The sequence below is a fragment of the Musca autumnalis genome, unplaced genomic scaffold (assembly GCF_047663935.1).
Source record: "Musca autumnalis isolate F117 unplaced genomic scaffold, ASM4766393v1 scaffold_1, whole genome shotgun sequence".
In the NCBI taxonomy this organism is placed as follows: Eukaryota; Metazoa; Arthropoda; class Insecta; order Diptera; family Muscidae; genus Musca; species Musca autumnalis.
In genome coordinates this window covers 310,137,616-310,158,968 of record NW_027411644.1, presented here as the reverse complement: position 1 = coordinate 310,158,968, position 21,353 = coordinate 310,137,616, and the positions used below count along the sequence as shown (strand labels likewise).

The window sequence follows — 21,353 nt, the reverse complement described above, 5'->3', positions numbered from 1 at the left end:
ATAACTTGCGGTTTTATGAATTATTATCACAAGACACCAATAATAATTAAAATCTTTTTTTTAGGCGACACGCTTTATTGTTTGCATCATCTCGAATATACGTGATAAAGTTCGTTGTATTTTATGCGAAGAGCGGTGCGATGTCAAAATGTTTATCTAAAGCTGAGTTGAATACGTGCCTTTTTCAATATAAGATTTTAGATTAATGCTTATGTCCGGTGGAGTATTGCTCCAATGGCATAACTTCGTAGCTATGTTCCTAAACGTGCAATAACGAAACACTTAGATCGCGATATCTAAGGAATAGTGCCTTAACTTTCCACCAAAATTCAGAATTATGAAAATATTAGCTATTTCCCCCTTATACTGGCCTATTATGATTTTTTTATTTTTAATTTGATAATTGATATTTGTACAGTTATTTATTAAACTAAGTTCCACCACAATTTGTTTTAAAGCATTGAATTGTATTTGTATTTTTTTGTATTCTAGGCTGCAATAGGATTTCCAACATCTGAGAAATTGGTCGAGTTCAAGTGCGGCGGAAGTCTTATCAGTTCTAATTTTGTTATTACGGCGGCCCACTGTTGTCAATTGAATGGGTAAGTTTCTATAAATTATTTTCTATGAACGGATATATTTCCGAGAACTATCTTTATGGTCATATATTGTACATTTATATTGAGTATATAAAGAACCCCGCAGAAAATGTTCGCCATAGGTACACTTTCTGAAATATCGCGTGATGATTTTTTTGATTTTCCCCTATAATATACAGCAATATGAGATTTTACAACGTCCAAATATTCTACAAAAATGTTGCCCAAAAGATTTTAGGTTTGGTTCTCATTGATAACTAACAAATATTGTCCCGTTTTCATAATCCTTTTAGACATTTACCAGGACTTGGTTCAGAATAAAATTATGTTTTGTTTTCCTGTATATTCGTGACGTAGGGGATGGAAGATACCAAGCAACGGTCCTGACCGGTTTTAACATGGCAAAGCCCAGGATTTATCTTGGTCCCTCTTTCATCCCAAGTGGACACTGACCTCCCCGTGGTGTCACCTGGGGAACTGCCTTTAACACCCGTTAAAGGTAGTGAGCTAACATGTGATGCGCGTTCACCCATAAGAACGTTAAAAACTTGGGTTTGGGCGTCGGGTTTGTAACCCTCCCCTAGAAAAAACAGCCTACTATGAAAAAACGAAAGAAAAGAAAAACAAACCCCTCTAAAGTTGACGAACCCCGCAAACGTTTTAAGGACCTTGATCTGCGAATCTGCACCTGGAATGTTCGCACTCTTCATAGAGAAGGTGCAGTCTTCGCATTGGCAGACGTACTTAAAAAGTACAAGACCGATATTACTGCCATATAGGAAATACGATGGATTGGGAAAGGCGTCACAACAACATATAGCTGCCATGACTTAAAGCATGAGTTTGGTTGTGGATTCGTAGTTAGTCGGAGACTAAAACATCTGGTATCCAGCTTCACCCCAGTGAATGAAAGACTTGCTGCAATTCAAATAAAAGCTAAATTCTTCAACATCAGCTTTATTTGCGCTCATGCTCCCACTGAAGAAAAGGACGAACAGACCAACGATATATTTTACGAGCGCTTAGAAGAAACATATGACCCATGACATTAAAATCATTCTAGGCGATTTCAATGCCAAAATTGGAAAGGAGAATATCTTTGGCCCAACAGTCGGGAAATTCAGTCTCCACAGTGAAACATCTGACAATGGTATGAGGCTGATATACTTTGCAGCTGCAAAAAACATGGTAGTTAGCAGTACCAGATTTAATCATCTCGATATTCATAAGGGCACCGGGCTGTCTCCAGATCAGAAAACAAGAAACCAAATTGATCATGTTGTGATAGATGGAAGACATTCATCGAGCGTGTTGGATGTACGATCGTTCCGATTCGCAAACATTGATTCGGACCACTACCTTGTTGCAACAAATGTACGCACCCGCTTAAACGTAGCAAACAAAGTACGAACAGACACAACACGAAAGTTAGACATCGGTAAGCTGCAATCACAACAGATAACCACAGCATATTCCACTCAACTAGCCCAATTGCTTAATCAAAGCACTCCTCATCCCGATAACATATCAGCGCAATGGCAAAGCATTGCCCATGGTATGATGAGGAGTGTCGTGCTGCCACCAAAGAGAAAAATGCGGCATATAGGGCTACTTTACAATCCGTAGCAACGCGTAGCGCACGAGAGAGATACAGAGAGAAAAGGAGAGAGGAGAAACGTCTTTTCCGCAGGAAAAAGAGAGAGATGGAAAAGCGGGAGTGTGAAAAAAATCGAGATGAAGTCCGAAAATGAGATCCGAAAAATTTACCAAAGAGTCAAGCATCAAACTGATGGCTTTGGTACAGGCACATCCTCCTGTAGAGACCAGCAAGGTAATTTGGTAACTGATACAGATAGTGTACTCAGGATATGGAAAGAACATTTTTCAAATCTGTTGGTATCCAATAGCAGCGAAGACGACGAAGATACCACAGTCCCAATCCCAGAAGGTGGTATTGAATGTATACCGCCTAGCCAAGATGAGGTAAGACAGCAATAAATCGGCTGAAGAATAATAAGGCAGCAGGGGCCGATGGCTTACCAGCCGAGCTGTTCAAAACCGGAGGCGACACGCTGATAAGGTGTATTCATCAGCTAGTTAGCACCATCTGGCAGGAAGAACGAGTACCCGGCGATTGGAACCTGAGTATCCTGTGTCCCGTCCACAAGAAGGGAGATAAGACTGTATGCTCTAACTATAGGGGCATAAGTCTACTCCCTATTGCCGACAAGATCGTGTCAGGGATATTATGCGAACGACTAAAGCCTATGGTCAACGAGATAATTGGACCATACCAATGCAGCTTTATACCTGGCAAGTGACCAGATATTGACCAGATATTTACCCTGCGGCAAATCCTGAAGAAGACCCAAGAGATGCAGATCGACACCTACCACCTTTTTGTCGATTATAAAGCCGCCTGCGACAGCCCGCTGCGTTCAAAGGTATTCCAAGCCATGTCTGAATTTGGTATCCCCGCAAAGCTCATCCGGGTTTGTAAAATGACTTTAACTGACACGAGGTCCTCAGTTAAAATAGGAAAGAACCTCTCCGAAGAGTTTGGTACAAAAGAGGTTTCAGACAAGGAGACAGCCTTTCGTGTGACCTCTTCAACATCCTGCTAGAAAAGGTTTTACGAGAGGCAAACGTCAAAAGAAGTGGCACAATCTACACCAATAGTCACATGTTACTTGCTTATGCTGATGATATAGACATCATGGGCCGATCAGTAAAAGAAGTAACTGATGCCTTTATAAAGGTCGAAGGAGAATCTGCTAAAATGGGTCTGGCGGTAAACGGTGAGAAGACCAAGTTGATGGTGTCGACGCGCAATGCGTCCATTGAGCTCGGACCGACTGTGGAAATTGGTTCCTATAATATTGAGGTAGTAAAAGACTTCGTCTACATCGGCACCTCCGTAAACACAACAAACGACATCAGTTGTGAAATAAAAAGAAGAATTGTATTGGCCAACAGATGCTACTTTGGTTTAAGTAAGCAGTTTAAAAACAAAGCCACATCTCGTCAAACAAAAATAACGCTCTACAAAACACTGATACCATCCGTGCTGATGTATGGCTCCGAAGCCTGGGTACTTGCGCAAGCAGACAAATTGGTGTTCCAAGAATAAGTTTTAGAAAGAAGATGTTTTAGAAAGAACAACGATAACGTCCCATGTGAGCTGTTTTAGAGGGATTTGCTACATTTTCCTTCTGAAGTCGATGTGACTTGGTATTTTGGAATCTCAATCCGTAGAAATCCTCGTTGGGAATTTAGTACTTTCATAAACCAATACCTACTTACTTCAATACAGTTCGTGGTGGAGGGTGGTAAAATTGCGGCTAGGCCGAACTTAACGCCGTTCTCATTTAGTCTACATAACTTGTTCCCTCTTGTGTTCCGTAAAGGGAAATAAGTACCACTTCAGTTCTGCTCCAAGAACATTATAGTCATTAATAGTGCACATTAATATAGGGTATTACGTAGTCGACTTTGCCCACTACCATTTCTTGCTCGTTATTCTATGCGTTTGTTTAGCAACTGTTATACCAGTCCACATTTTGTTAGGTTGCAGTAGTCCATTCACTAAATTTAAAACCAGAATGTATTCGAACTGATAATTAGTTAATTATTATTTCATTTCTATTTTATGGGTAAAAAATAAAACTCTACGATGTCTACTAACTAAAATAATTAAATTATTAAAATAAAAAGATTTCGAATTTGCAAACAACAAAACGATTAGCAAGTATCTACTTCTAGATAACTACTAAACGAAATTTTTGCAGCGGTAGTTCTAATTTGAAATTCTTAGCGAACACTTGTCGCAAAACGGTTTTATATTACGTAATATAAATATGAAATTATTTTCGTTTTTATTATTGGCTATCTTAATTGTATCATCATTTGCTCAACGTCGACGTAATCGTTTACAGGCCATGTCCACCAATTCGATAGTGCCATTTAATGTTATTCCTACACCGCCACCTCTGCCATCTTTGCAATCAGTGCAATCAATTACTGATGATATTTTCAATTCAATACAAATTGAATTGAACAAAGGATGGGCTAAATTGGAAAAAATACAAAATCAAGTGCTACGAAATTTAAAACTTCCCACATTCGATTCGCTTCGTTCACTAGAATTTGCCCGTCCACATAAACCAAAACCACAACGACAAGAAAATTTCTATAAAATTTACAAGACTTTGGAAAAGAGTTATAGTGGAAATAGTGATGCTGAGGAATTCCAAGCGACCACGGATGATTTTGATGGTCGTTCTATTGTGGCGCCTGGCCAATATCCACATATGGTGAGTTAGCAAAAGTGGCTCAATACCCGCTATTTGATTTAAAAGATATGAAAACAAGTAATCAAGGCTTTAGTCGGGATGGGATCGAGCACTTTAGCTTTTCACGGATCAAAAATCTGGAACACCATCAGGCTATGATAACATGTTACAGAAAACAATAATTAAAACGATTTGTGAAACGTCCTTAAACCGAACTTTTGCAACAAGTTTTGAAATTTTGTGTTAAGGATTGATATTGTCGTGCGCACCGTTTTGGCAAAACCTTTGGAATTTTTGGGGAAGTATCCGAAGCAGTGACATAAGTTTGGAATCAAATATTGCGAGGTCCAAAATCGGTTAATCCGTTCGTGAGTTATCGTTATCGAAGTTATGCACCAGCCAGATAGGCAAACAGATGAAGAGGGCTAAATCGTCTGCAAATAGTCTGAAGCTGATTTCGTCGAAAACGGTCCAAAACCATTCTTTCGGTGAAACGCATTTTTGATCATATCAAAGTGTTGTTGTTGTAACAGTCTGACTGATTCTTCCTCGGTTCTTTCCCTGAAATCCATAATATCATCCTTTGGTTTTTGAATGGGATGTGTTGGTGTGGGTTATAGGATAAGTGTGTGGGTGATGTGTGTGAATTAAAGACCATGATCAGCGAATGTGAACCTGGAATATTCGGATTCTTCATAGAGAAGGCGCAGTTTATGCATTGACAGATGTACTTGAAAAAAATGTGACCGATATTACTACCATACTGGAAATACCAGGGATTGGGAAAGGCGTCACAACAACACCTAACGCACTGTATTCCAGCTGCCATGACACAAAGCTTAAGTTTTGTTGCGGATTTGTAGTTGGTCGGAGGTTAAAACATCTTGTCTCCAGCTTCACCCCAGTGAATGATAGACTTGCTACAATACGTATAAAAGCAAAATTCATCAACATCAGCTTTATTTGCATTCATGCTCCCACTGAAGACAAGGACGAACGTATCAAAGATATATTTTACGAGCGCAAAGAAGAAACATATGCCAGTTGTCCTGGCCATGACATTAAACTTATTCTAGGCGAATTTAATGCAAAAAGGGAACGGAGAATATCTTTAGCCCAAAAGTCGGGAAATTCAGTCTCCACAGTGAAACATCTGACAATGGAATGAGGCTGAAAGACTTCGCATCTGCAAAAAACCTGTTAGTTAGCACTACCAAATTTGAGCATCTCAAGATTCATAAGAGCTTCCGGCTGCCTCCAGACCAAAAACCGAGAACTCAAGTTGATCACGTTGTGATAAATAGAAGTCATTCATGGAGCGTGTTGGATGTACGATCGTTCCGATGAGCAAACATTGACTCTCGGAACATCGCCTTGTTGCAGCAACGGTATGTACCCGATTAAACGTAGCAAATAAATTACGAACATACAAAACAGGGAAGTTAGTCATCGGTAAGCTGCAATCACAACAAACAGCCACAGCATACTCCACTCAACTGACCCAATTGCTTAATCAAAGCACGCCTCGTCCCGATAACATATCAGCACAGGGGCGAAGTATTGCCCACCCCATGCAAACGGCCGTAAAATCCATACTGGAATACCAGAGGCCTCCACCAAGAAACCATATGTTGCTACCCAAGAGAAAAATTTACCATAATCTACATTCAGTAGCAACGCGTAGCGCATGAGAGAGGTATCGATAGAAAAGGAGGTATCGTCTTTTCCGCAGGAAGAAGAGAGAAATGGAAAATGGGGGGTGTGTGAGATGTATAGGAGCCAGAAATTCTACCAAAGAGTAAGAGATGCACATCGGCTGAAGAATAACAAGTAAAATACATTCAGTTCGGCCGGGCCGGAACATAAAATATTTTAAACTAAAATGGAATAATTAGCTTTCTGTTTGGTGCAAAAATTGTTCCACCAGGGATAACCCAAATGTCTTAATTGGTCAAAAAATGTATCTAAAATATTCTTCAATCTGTTGGTAACTTTATATGGGGGCTATACCAAAATACGAACCTTTGTGGACGATTTTTAGTGAAGAAGTTTTGTGACCGCTGAAAACCTCAAATGACAAATTACAGCTAGTTCGGTAAAAATAGCTAAAATCCCCAAATTACCTTAAATCGGGTGGTACCATTATATGGGGGCTATACATGGACCTACCTTGATAATTTAGTTTTTTGTCCTTTGGGCACCTCAAATGTAAAATTTCAGCTAATTCGGTCAAAAAATGTAGCTAAAAGCCTTAAAATACCTTTAATGGGGGGTATCGTTATGTGGGGGCTATACCCAAACGTAGGTCCACGTCTAGCGATTTTTAGTGGAGAAGTTTTTTGGTCATTGGGAACCTCAAATGTTCGGTTGTTGTTGTTGTAACAGTGTTTTTGTTATGTTTATTTGTTCGTTCCTCTGTTCAATCTGGCTCTGGGTTTATCTCCAGTTCCAGAAAAGTGGCTGCTTCGATGGGATGTAGCCACAGATCCACTGGAGTTAGATGGGTAGGTTTGGCGGGGCAGTTAAAAAGATGTTGTGTGTCGTGCGGGCCCATGCCGCATACTTGCACGGCGCGATCGATTTCCGCCCAATAAGAATTTAGGCGACTGCAATATCCCGAGCGTAGGTGAGCCAAAACTACTCTAGTGCGGGCCCATGCCGCAAACTTGCACGGCGGGATCGATTTCCTCCCAATAAGAATTTAGGCGACTGCAATATCCCGAACGTAGTTGAGCCAAAACTACTCTAGTTTGTCGTGGCAGCTACAATCCCACGGCAGCGGGTTCTTTCGTACCTGATTGACCCGGAACAACACAGAACCAATGTTCCGGCCAGCGGCTGCCACCTCAGTGTGTACATGTTCCAAATGTTCGGTCGGAATATGTAGCTAAAATACTTTAAATCGGGGGGTACCATTATATGGGGCCTATACTAGAACGTGGACCCATCTTTACAATTTTTAGTTGGGGGAATTTCTTCGGTAAAAAATGTAGCTTAAACCTCAAAATACCTTAAATGGGGAGATACCGTTATATGGGGCAATGGTGGAGGGTATAAAAAGGCAGCAGGAGACGATGGCATATTAGCCGAACTGTTCAAAACCGGAGGCGACACGCTGATAAGGTGTATGCATCAGCTAGTTGGCATCTTCTGAAAAGAAAAACGCGTACCCAATGATTCGAATCTAACCATTCTGTGTCCCGTCCACAATAAAGGAGATACGACAGTGTGTTCTAATTTCAGGGGCATAAGTCTGCTCCATATTGCTTATAAAATAGTGTTTGGGATATTGTGCGCACGACTGAAGCCTATGGTCAACGAAATAATTGGGTCATGTCAATACGGTTTTAGACCTGGTAAATCCACCATTGACCAACTATTTAACCTGCAACAAATCCTAGAAAAGACCCAAGAGATGTAGATCGACACCTACCATTTTTCTCAATTATAAAACAGCCTTCGACATCCCCCTGAGTTCAAATGTATTCCAAGCCATGTCTGCATTTGGTATCCCCACAAATCACATTCGGCTTTGTAAGATGACTCTGACTGCCTAAAGTGGAAAGAACCTCTCCGAACAGCTCGGTACCAAAAGAGACTTCAGAAGGGCTGTCTTTTTGGCTTTCGTGTGATTTCTTCAACGTTATACGAGGTGCAAACGCCAAAAGAAATGGCACAATATTCAGCAATAACCACATGTTACTTGCATATGCTGACGACATTGGCATTATTGGTCGATCGTAAAATAAGTAACTGATACCTTTGCGAAAGTGGGTATGGGAGTAAACGGCGACAAGATCAAGTTGATGGTATCGACGTGAAATGAATCCATAGAACTCGGACCAACTGTAGAAGTTGGTTCATATAACTTTGAAGTAGTTAAAGACTTCGTCTACCTCGGCACCGCCATAAACACAACAAACAACATCAGTTGTGAAATAGGAAGAACAGTACTGGTTAACAGGGACAACTTTGGCTTAATGGCTATATTACCCCATATGCTTTGGGTATACTAATATACAGACCAGCTGATGTCATACGTGTGAAAAAGCATATGGTGTGATATAACCATAAGTAAGCAGTCACATCGCGTCAAACAAATATAGCACTGATACTACCCGTGCTAATGTATGGTTCCGAAATCTGGGTATTTGGTGTATTTGAGAGAAAAATTCTTCGAAAGATCTACGGCTTAATATGCTTTGACGGTGAATATCGACGTCGCATGAACCACAAACTGTATTAACTATACAACGACATCAGTATAGTTAAACGTATCGATTGCGTTGGCTAGGGCCATGTCATAACAATGAGCGATGATGAAACCAGGGATGCCAACTGTTCCGAGGTAAAAATCGATACAGAAAAGTTGTGTTAAAAACCACCACAAATCCCAAAAAACACTACGAAAATGCGTAAAAAATTTTTCAGCAGTTACACAGAGAGAAATTTAAAAAATCGCACATACCCAGCAAAAAAAGTCCTCCCAAACTCATGGGTTTCGTAAGGGATTTTTGGCAGCCGTAACTACTCTCAAATCCCCTTCTTCCCCTTTATTTTTACAAGGGCATGTCGCACTCAGTTTCTAGCTATTTTATGACCACTAGAATAACTAGTTATTCTGTGGCCAATAGAAGTTGAAAAGTAAGGTGAAAAATTCTATTTTTAGAACAGTTGATGTGGAGAATTTGTTTTTAATTTCAACACACTTCTTACTTTTAATTTACTTAAGACACGCCGTTCGGACTCGTCGATAAACAGTAGGTTCCATATCACTGAGCTAATATAAATCGGGGTGCACTCATTGATATGAGAGAAGTCTCCCTTGTCCCGCATGGGATGTTTGTGGAACAATTCATTTCACGTAAAAATCGCCACCTTAAACAGCCAAAATCGCTACAACTCCTAAAACGTGGTAAAACCAACAATTTGGCATCCCTGGATGAAACCGCTATAAAGGCGTATAAATGCGGGCCGCATGGCAGTACATGTGGAACTGGAATGCAAAGGCTTCGATGGAGTAAACAAATGGAAGGCGAGATCGAAAAATGTGGTATTCCAAATTGGAGAAATACAGCAACAAATAGAGATGAATGGAAATCTTTTCTTAGTTCGGCTTATAGGACAAATGTTCTATAGAGGGCCAACTAAGTAAGTAATTTCTATTGAATTTCGCATGTCGTATTCAACCATGTTTAACCTAAATTTATGCCGCTTTCAAATTATGTTTGTTTTTTTTTTTTCATGAACGTAAATTGTTGTTAAAATGTTTTGGTTCTACGATTTCTTTTCAGGCGGCCTTAGGATTTCGAACAACTGAAAATCTCTTAGAATACAAATGTGGAGGAAGTTTAATAAGTCCGTACTACATTATAACCGCCGCACATTGTGGTCAAGTGAATGGGTAAGTCACATATAGATTTTTTAAAGACAAATTATTTACAAAATTATTTAGAATAGATCGAATTCACTGTGACTTACCCAATCACCCACCCAATGTAACGATATAAGTATACCTGTCGAAATTCGTTAGCAATAAGCGATAATTATAAAATGAGGTGGTTATAAGGCAGTGTCCGCCAAGGGATAAGGCAGTAGTTATAGGATTTCGTCTTAGATCCTCATCACTTCCCTTGTTTATATTGTATCCAACTATGAATATCTTAGAACTAATTCTAGGACCTTAAATGGATATTGCCTATTTAAATAAAGATCTAAATATTCAACACATTTTTGTTGTTCTACTTTCAGTGACACCCCCGTTCTGGCAAAATTTGGCATTATAAACCTAAAGGAAGAAAATGAAAATTCAGAAATGCCGCAGACACGAATAATTTCAGAGATTATTTTACATCCGCTCTACAATTCGATACTGCATTATCATGACATTGCTCTGTTGCGGCTACAAGAACCAATTGTGTAAGTAGTATCTTGGCATACATACCTATAGCATTTCAATAAAAAAATATAAAACTTATTTCAGCTTTACCAGATACGTTCGACCAATACGTTTGTGGGCCCTCGATCGCATACCCTATCCGCATGTCTTTACCATGGGTTATGGTTCAACAAGTTTTGCCAAAGCACCAACAAATATTTTGACAGAACTCGATTTAACATTGGTTAGGCTGCAGGAATGTAATCAGGCTTTGCCGAGGGATGACAGTTCGCCAGAGGGTATTGTTGAGACTCAGATTTGTGCCAAAGATTATGTGCAAAAACGTGATACATGTCAGGTAAATGAAGGCAATTTTTCTACTATATTTAGAATCTTCTTAATGTTCCTTAAACTTTTATTTTATTACAGGGTGACTCTGGTGGCCCTCTGCAATTGAATCTTCGGCGCCGTAGTAATCGTCCTGGTTTCCGTTTTTATTTAGTTGGCATTATATCCTATGGTGAGGTTTGTGGCAGCGGCAGTCCTGGTGTCTACACCCGAGTTTCATCCTACATCGATTGGATTGCATCGATAGTTTGGCCGGAAGATTTTCAGCAGTTTTAGCTAATAAAGAAATTAAATATTTATCACAAGTTTTTATGCAGTTTTTCGTAGGTTTTCAGAATACTTCGTGTCGCCTCCGGTTTAAGCAGCTCGGCTGTTAAACCATCGGCTCATGCGGCCTTATTGTTCTCCAGCATCCGCAATAATTCAGTTTGAATGCTATATTTTGTTCACGTTTTGGTATAACCCACATATGACGATACCTTTTTAGTTATATTGATGATCTTGGCGTTTTTTCGAAGTAGCTGTAATTTTACATTTAAGGCACAAAACTTTTCAACCAAAAATTGTCAACATAGGTCCAAAAATGTTCAAAATTTGTATGGAAAATGTTCATTTCGAGGGAGGACCCTTGAGCCACACCCCTGCGTACGTATATAAAATTTTGACAGTATATAAAGTTTTATGACCTATATCGACCCAAGTTTTATACAGGCCCCATATAACGGTGCCTTCCGATTTTCAGTATTTTGAGGATTTTAGCTACATTTTAGGACCAAGCTTCCTGTAATTTAACATTTGAGGTTCCCAGTATTCATTCCACCAAAAATTATCAACATAGGTTCCCATATAACGGTACCTTCCGATTTTCGGTATTTTGATGATTTTGGCTACATTTCTTGACCCAACTACCTGTAGTTCGACATTTGAGGTCTCCACCAAAAATTATCAACAATGGTCTGTGTTTTGGTATAGCCACAATATAACAGTACCTCCAGGTTTTCGGTATTTTGAGGATTTTTGCCACATTGTAATTTGACGTTCGAGGTTCCAAAAAATTTTCAAAATAGGTAAATTTTTTGGTATAGCGTCCATATAAAGGTACCTCCCGAAGTTTGTTTTCCGTTTATAATGCATTGATATAATCATTTGTGACCCTATAAAATATTATATACTTGATCAGGATAAAACTCTGAGTCGATCTAACCACGTCCGTCTGCTGTAATCACTCTAACGTTCGCAATAATTGAACTAGAATGCTATATTTTTGCACCCGAGTGTCTTTTTTTCATAGACACGTCAAGATCGAATATGGCCATATAACGGTACCTTCCGATTTTCAATATTTTGAGGATTTCAGCTACATTTTATGACCAAACTCCCTGTAATTTAACATTTGAGGTTCCCAGTATTCAAAAAACATATCCACCAAAAATTGTCAACATAGGTCCATGTTTTGGTATAGCCCCCATATAACGGTATCTTCCGATTTTCGGTATTTTGAGGATTTTAGCTATATTTCTTGACTCAACTGCCTGTAGTTCGACATTTGAGGTCTCCATCAAAAAATTATCAGCAATGGTCTATATTTTGGTATAGCCCCAATATAACAGCACCTCCCGATTGTCGTTATTTTGAGGATTTTTGCCACATTGTATTTTGACGTATGTTCAAAATAGGTCAAGTTTTTGGTATAGCGTCCATATAATGGTACCTCCCGATTTTCGATATGTTGTGAATTTTAGCTATATTTTTTCCCCAAATTATCGGTAATTCTTTTTAAGTCTGGAGTATTATTATCGATAATTTAACATTTTAGGTTCCTAGTGGTCACAAAACTTTTCAACGATAAATTTTCACCATATGTTCACGTTGTGGTTTAGTAGGCATATAATGGCACCTCCGCAGGTTCGGTATTTTGAGAACAACATGTTTGAGTCAACTTGTTTTGGTAACGGTACCAAAACAACGGTACCTTCGGATTTTAGGTATTTCGAGAATTTCATCTGCATTTTTTATCCAAATAGCTGTCATTTGAGATTTCTATTGGTCACAAACTTTTCCACCAAAAATTGTCAACATAGGTTCATGTTTGGGTATAGGTCCCTATATAAGTGTAACGAGTTCAAAAACCTTTTCCAACTAAATTTGTGAACAGGAAAAGAAACAAATTACTCCATTTTAGTTCGGAATTATTCAGTATATTCAATACCATTTTTTGGGTTGGCATCTGTGATAGTTAGTTTAAAACAGCGTCAGGCACCTTACTATTCGGTTGCATACTTTACGGCATTATCCGGCAAAAAGGGGCACACGTGCCCTTGATGAGAATAACAACAGAACAACCGCCACTCAGTCTTCGTTCAGAAGTCAAAGAAGAAGGTTCTGTTGTCGGTTGTTTCAATGATTTTTAATTTTAGCAATGCATTAACGCACACGCTGTTTGTGGAGAGAGCGAGAGAGAGTGGTATGCGTGAGACCACAAACAATGTGTTTGTATTAGTGCCGGATACTGCTTTACGGGGTGTCATTGTGTGAGTGCATGCTTTTTCAATGGGTTGAATTGTGTGTGTGGAGAGAGCAACGGTAAATGAGCGCACACGGGCGCCTAATCGCCCCAGCAAACCAAATGTTGGATGTCCGACATATCGGAACAATTTCGGAAGCAAAATCGTTCAGATTTCGTATCGATTTCTATACGATTTTTCGTAAGGGAATTCGTTCAGATTTCGTTCCGATTTCGGAGAAAATGTCGGAAGTAAATTTCCCTTCGAATATGCTGAAGTTTTTCTTCCGATTTCGTTACGAATTCGGATCGATATGTCGGAAACAAATTTCCCTTCGCACAACAACCACCTTTTGTATATATCTAACAAGCAACATTTTAGTTTGTTGTCGAAAAACAAAATGGTTGGTTATAAAATTCGCATATACATTTTTTTAATATTTTAAATATAAATGCAACATATAATAATTCAAACTAGTGCTGATAGACTCAACATATTCGTACACAAAGTTTACATTATTCTACTTTACAAAATGGACAACAACAGTGAAAATCATTAGATATCTTTGAAATTATAATCTTCCAATAAAAACACAACAAAGAAAATTTATCAATAAAAAAGAGGCATCAGAGAAAAATTTGTTCCTTCGATAACACTGTGCACCGAAATTTTGGGGGGGTGGAAAATTCCTATTGGAGATGAAAGCCCTTGGTGAGTACATACAGAACCCCGAAGGACAGATTCGCCGTGAGTCGAACTTTCGCGATATGGCGTAATGAATATTTTGCTGGAGACCCAAAAAACCATCTGGAATCAGCGTTATATCTTTGTTCGCTGTTGATTAAGCTTATATTTAAGATGACATGTCAAATGAGGATATTTTTCGTAGAACATTTCAACCCTCTAACTCGCTTCCTTCAATGTCCTTTTCGGCCTTTATTTCAAGAACCGCAATAAATGTGGCACAAGATGACATTTTTCAGCTTCGGAATATTCTACAAAAACGTCGCTCGAAAAATTTTAGGTATAGTTCCCAAAGACATAAAATCGATATAATCTTGTTTAAGCGGTCGTTTTTCACTTTTACCCGAATCTTGCTCAGACAGTCCTATATCTATTTATTTCAAAACATTATTTTTAACCTATTGATGACCTAGAATTCTAGGAGTCATTAAAACAGTTGTATCTCGTTTTGCTAAGCACGTTAATTTCATTATTTTTTGGAATTAATATCAGGATATCCGAATTATGGAACCGGTTATTCTGATATTAAAATCAATTTTTTATCTGGTTTTTATGAACCGCTTAACCGTATATGTATATCAGGTCGTGATCATAATTTTTGTCACGCACAGAAATGTATCCTCACAAACGTTAAGAAACGGTCCAAAAATACGGTTCTTTTTTGTTCCAGCTCCATAACCGCTTAAAATGTCTAATGCATATTAATCATATCTGATTGACAATTTTAATAGCTTTCTAATGCTGTTTTCCTTGGCAATTTTTGTATTTTTCCTCGGTCGATTCGAGCTTACTAACGTTTGTTTACGTCACATTTTCGATATCTGAAGATCAAGTTGACTGTTGTTTAAGATGTAAAATTATTTAAACTGCAATAAATTGGAAAAATAAGGGATTCCTGCCGTCAAAGTGGCATTGGAGAACCCTCCAGACTTTTTTGACGTTGAAATTTGCGCCCAATTTATGAAACTTTTTATAAAACTGCATTTAGTTTTTTGATTGATACTCTTTTCGTGCAATCTGAAATGATTCTTGCCTCTGACAACAACAGAATCACCTCCTATCCCACGTTAAAAATTTGTTTCTTAAAAACTGCTTTAAAGTGTTGAAGAAATCTGCATCTTGAAAATAATTCGCGGACAAGATCTTAACTAAAATTGCCCTGAACCTATCATTATTTCGCACCTAAAATAAGGAAATTTTTTTTTTAAATTTTTATTTTGTCGCAAAACCAAAAAACTGACATATTGACATCATGGGGAATGCCCAACTCCAAAATACAAAATTATAAAATCCTATAAAAGTCATCTGAATTATGAAAAAATTACAAATGTACATGTGAACCTATGTTTATTTCTGTTGAATTTACATAATTCCTGTCATTTTATTACATAATAACTAATTTGCTTATTGTCTTATTTTATAGATAGATTGCAAATAAAGAAATATATGAAAAACAAAATTATTTTTTTTTTTTTATTTTAATTTAACTTTTTTATTTAATTTTTTTCATTTTGTTCTCGCGTCCCATTTTTACGTCCTTATTTATCATTGCCAAGTAGAATAGGACAAGCAAGGTCACATTTGGCACGGCGGTGCCGATGATTGTCGGAAATTTACACGCACACGACCCGAATGCTCAGAAAGAGCGTATAAAAGAGAACAAATGTTTTGATTTGTTGTTTTACAGCCTGCGTGAATACAAACTTACTAACACACTGTTATAAGTTGCCAATATTTTGAATACCCAGCAAACCAATCGTACCGATATCGTAACGAAATCGGAACAAATTTCGGACGTTACGTCCGATATCTGATCCGAAATCGTAACGATATCTTAACGAAAGTTGTATGAAGTGGTTGACATAATTTCGGAACGAAATGTCGGAGCGAAATCGGATCGATTTCGGTCAGAATTCGCAACGAAATCGGAAGAAAATCCTTGGGAAATTCGGAATTCGAATTTCTTCTTCCGAATTTTCGTACAGATTTCTGAACGATTTCGAAATAATGTCGTATGAAAATCTGAGGTACCTTCCGAACTTTCGTAAAGGTTTCTGAACAATTTTGGAATAATTTCGTATGATTATCGAAGGAAAAAATTATCTCTGATGCCTCTTTTTTATTGATAATTTTTTTTTTATTGGAAGATTATAATTTCAAAGATATCTAATGATTTTCACTGTTGTTATCATTTTGTAGTTATAGTAGAACAATGTAAACTTTGTGTACGAATATGTTGAGTCTATCAGCACTAACTTGAATTATTATATGTTGCATTTATATTTAAAATATTTAAAAAATGTATATGCGAATTTTATAACCATCCATTTTGTTTTTCGACAACAAACTAAAATGTTACTTGTTAGATATATACAAAAGGTGGTTGTTGTGCGAAGGGAAAATTGTTTCCGACATATCGATCCGAATTCGTAACGATATCGGAAGAAAAACATTAGCAAATTCGAAGGGAAATTTACTTCCGACATTTTCTCCGAAATCGGAATGAAATCTGAACAAATTCCCCTACGAAAAATCGTATAGAAATCGATACGAAATCTGAACGATTTTGCTTCCGAAATTGTTTCATATTTTCTCCGTTCTCTTTTTGGTCATGCCTGGAATAGGATGATCCAATGTCTGTGGAGCAAATAGCATCCACAGTGATCACCAATGGATTAAATTACAAAACAGACACTGGAAACTGCGCTCAAATGTACAGACATACAGTGAACAAATACAAACGCGCCAAGTTTTAGTTGAAGAAAGCTCTTGGTAGAAGTTACTACAACTATCTTTCAAGTAAATAACTTATGAAATATATATAAATAAAATTGTTGTTAACCTGTAATAAAAATAATTTGTAGTTCCCTGAAGATGATTGGAGAGTAAAATCGAAATATTGGAAAATAAAGCTTCAAAATCAGAAAATTGGATTTTTATTTATGAGAAGCCTACAGCCAAAGCCAAATTCTCAACAACAAAAATCTTATTAATAAGGCAAAAAATACTCTCATCAACAAAAAATTAAAAAAATTAAAAATTAAATAAAAATTAAATTAAAAAATAAGATAAAATAAAATTAAATGAAATAAAATAAAATAAAATTAAATAAAATTGAAGAAAGTAAAACAAAATAAAATAACGAAAAATAAAATGAAATAAAATAAAAGAAAACAAAATAAAATAAAGTGAAATGAAATACAACAAGTAAAAAAGTATCAGTCAGCTTTGCCGACAGAGATACATTGTATACCCTCAGCCTGTCTATATTGAAACAATTTTTTTCCCAAAAACGTATGTATGTATTTAGGGGGTTTTAAAAATTTTGGATGTATGAACCGACAAAAATGTTCATTAGGATTAAAGATCAAAAGTTCTGCGGAGGAGATACTTAAGGAATGATCCACATTGACCATTATGGAAGTGGATCTCCACCCATTACATTCGGTGCCATAGGGGGTTTTTGCACCCTTCGGGCTGTTCGCTCAAGAAGTATGGACTTGCCCCTGAAAAAAAATTTTACCATCGTAATTGAGGCAGCGAATGCAAGCTGCTTCAACAAAAATCAAAGTGATTCGATTGCAGGTCTTAAAGTGAACTTATCCGAAATTTTGTGTGATAGGTACCCAAAGGAGTTGGCAAATATAGTCCATATTTAAACCTGATCTATATCTGGTAGATATATTAGGATGTGTAAAGTATGGAACAATTCAGCCACTCCCTTCAAGAGTTACGGTACGAAAAATTTTTCCAAACATTTTTGAACTTTTGTGGGGGAGATACCGGAAGGAGTGGACCGGTATAACCCATCTTCGAACTTAAACTATGTTTGGACAAAATATTACGAAAGCCAAATCGAATCGGTTGATCCGTTCCAGAGTTATCGTGCGCTCCAGCCAGACAGACGGACAGACGGCCGTACATTGCTCAATTGACTCCAAATTGTCTGAAACACATTTCGTCCAAACATACTTAGGGTCTAAACCATTATTTCGATGAGACACATTTTGCCCGTATGAAAGTTTATATACCTTCGTTAGCATAAATGCTAAGGGTATAATTAAATAAAATAAAAATATACTCTCAAATAGTCAAATAGTTTAGGCGGAGTTTGGAAGTTCGGAATGGGGTGCTTCGCAGGGTGGAAGTTCGGAGGGTGAAAGTTCGGTATGGGGTGGTTCTGACGTTGGAAGTTCGGAAAGTGGTGGTTCGCAAGCGTGGAAGTTCGGAATAGGGTTGCTGCAAGGGTGGAAGTTCGGAGTGGGTGGTTGGTTTGAAGGTTGAAAGTTCGGAAAAAAGTAATTCGATCCTTATAATTTCCTAAAAACATTAAAACAAAACACATCAATTGTCTTCTTTGGTTGTCCCTAAAAGTCTTTAAAAAATCCATGTCTATAGTCTTTTTTGTAACTCCTAAAAATCTTTAAAAAATCCACGGCTATTGTCATTTTTGGTTACTATAAAAATCCACGATTATTTGGTTTGAAGGGTGAAAGTTCGGAAAAAGTAATTCGATCTTTACAATTTCTTGTCATTTCCATGTTTTCCCTATTTCCGAACAATATCTGCCGTTGAAACGTTTTAAAACCTTTACTTGTTTTAACAATGTACATTAGCAAAGAGAACGTTTACCCCGCAAATTTTAGGCAAACTTATCAATATTTGGTCTGCAAAACCAAAATGCAAATTTTTTGTGTGGAACGAAAGAGCACAATTTTTTTTGCAAAATTTTAGCAAGATACACTTTGCAGTTACAGCTTTTCACTTAGCGGAAGGGAACGTTTGTGGAACAGAAATCAAAAAGACAGCAACATTTTTTGAAAACTTAGTAAACTCAACTTATCATTAGCAACTTATCACTTATCAAAAATAAGGTTTCTGTGGGACGCAAAAAATTGCGAATTATCAAAAATATTGCTAAGTGCAAAATGAAAAGTTGATAAGTTGCTTCGTGGAATAGGGCCCTGGTCATACCATGGTTTCCGTGGCGGAGGTCTTTTTGCCCCAGTGATGATATGTTGTCGGGACGAGGAGTGCATTGATTAAGCATTTGGGCCAGTTAAGTGAAATATGATGTGGCTATCTGTTGTGATTGCAACTCACGGATGTCCAACTTCCGTGTTGTCTCTGTTCGTACATTATTTGCTATGTTTAATCGTTTGTTGCATTAATGTAGCGAACCGGGTCCTCTATTACAACGTGTCTTCTATCCATAATAACGTGATCAATTTGGTTTTATTCCATTTTGTAGTGGTTTTATTTTATTCTGTAACTTATTTTTCGAGTTACCGACAGAAATCGGTAAAAATTAAGTGTTTATAATTTCCGCAATTAACGAAAATTTTCGGCAATATAACAACCAAAATAAAGTTGTCGCTAATTCCTACCAATAGTAACATTGTTGTCAACTTATACTTTTCATTAATAATTTTGCGTTTTATTCGGTTAAAAATGAGTTACAGAATTCCACTGCTGGTGCCAGGCAGGGTCCCTTATGAATGTCGGGATGTTTAAATGCCTTATTTCGTTGTCAGATATTCCACTGCGGAAACCTAATTTCCCGACAGTTGGGCCAAATATATTCTCATTTCCAATGTTTGCATTAAAATCCTTAGAATGATTTCAGAGTAGGACACTGGTCATATTTTTACTCGTCCTTGTCTTTGGTGGGGCAATGGGCGTAGAAAAGACTAATGATGACTAATTTATATTTTATGCGAATTGTAGCAAGTCACCCAACAGGGTAAAGATCAATTACATTAGGAAAGGGGGGTTGAAAGGGAGTTAGTTAGTGATCATTTGAGATGAAAGAAGAACCAAAATAAGTCCTGGGCCGTTCCTTGGTATCTTTCATCCACAACACCACCGCCTTAGTTTATAGCGGCGGTTGTTAAGGCTAATGGCTTCGACAACTGACTGTTCCCCTATAACATTACAGTTACTATGGAGATTTAGAATAGAAATACACAAACAAAATTCCCGAAATTGCATATCACTCAGTTATTTTCAAACAATGGCCACAAAAGGACGTAAAAAACGTGGTAGTAAAGATTCAACATCCAGTAATGCTGGCAGTGGGGATGGTGATGGGGAGAAGAAAAAGAAAGAAGGAGGAAAAAAGAAAAGTTCCAGTAGCAAATCGATTGGATGTGATATCTTTAATGATGCAGCCATGGATAATGCCTATTATGTGTGTCATAATGTACAGGTGGGTGAGCATGGTTGTAGGTGGTTTGATGTGCATACATACATATATATGCATAGTAACAACAACCCATTCATTTGTTTATATTTAAAGAATAGACTTAAGATGACGCATTAAACTATTTTTGTTTTATAGGATGTATTAAAGTCTCGTGGCTTTGCTTGGCCAGACGGTCAGAAGAAAAAGAAAAAGGGCAAACGTTAATAAACTGTCACAATAATAAAAGATACGAGTGATGAATCAATGAACTTAGCCGTAACAACATCAACAACAACAAGTAGACACGAATCTAGAAAATACCCCTTCAAAGTCACCGCCACACTCACTATACGTCATTACGCCCACTCTTTTTGGCTGCATTACGAATTTGGCTAAATATGAAATAGCCCAATATACTATTTATACTCACATCGCTGCGAAAAAAGTGAGCTATTTTTAAAATCAAAATAAAAATTCTGTGGTTGATATGATTCTCAAAAAATTAATTGACAATAGTAACCACCAGCCAACAACAAACAAACATTCGAATATCATATACAGATTTTTATATTGATGAGAGTCAAAAAGAGAGAGAAATGGTAACATTCTAGAATATTTCATTTTGTGCAAAAAAATATAAATAAATAATAACAAGTAAAAAAGTATCAGTCGGCTTTGCCGACAGAGATATACCCTCAGCCTGTGTATATTGAAACAATTTTTTCCCCAAAATACGTATGTATTTTGGGCATTTGAACCGACAAAAATGTTGATTAGGATTTAAGATCAAAAGTTTTGCGGAGG

The 21,353-nt window shown here is 37.5% G+C and overlaps 2 protein-coding genes across 2 annotated transcripts in view; both read left to right on the top strand.

Moving 5' to 3' along the window:
• LOC141391434 (serine protease snk) overlaps positions 1-11,422 on the top strand; it is a 41,117-nt gene extending 29,695 nt beyond the window's left edge. The window contains exons 2-5 of the mRNA XM_073964325.1: positions 493-602; positions 10,643-10,810; positions 10,875-11,127; positions 11,199-11,422. Of these exons, the coding sequence (XP_073820426.1) occupies positions 493-602; positions 10,643-10,810; positions 10,875-11,127; positions 11,199-11,393 (726 nt within the window). The 3' untranslated portion in view covers positions 11,394-11,422. The remainder of the gene's footprint in view (positions 1-492; positions 603-10,642; positions 10,811-10,874; positions 11,128-11,198) is intronic.
• An 8,956-nt stretch (positions 11,423-20,378) lies between these two features.
• LOC141389933 (uncharacterized) lies at positions 20,379-21,023 on the top strand. Its single transcript, XM_073962212.1, has 2 exons — positions 20,379-20,573; positions 20,706-21,023. Exons 1-2 carry the CDS (start codon positions 20,379-20,381, stop codon positions 20,772-20,774), a joined length of 264 nt encoding a protein of 87 aa, XP_073818313.1. The 3' UTR covers positions 20,775-21,023.
• The last annotated feature ends 330 nt before the right edge of the window (positions 21,024-21,353 follow it).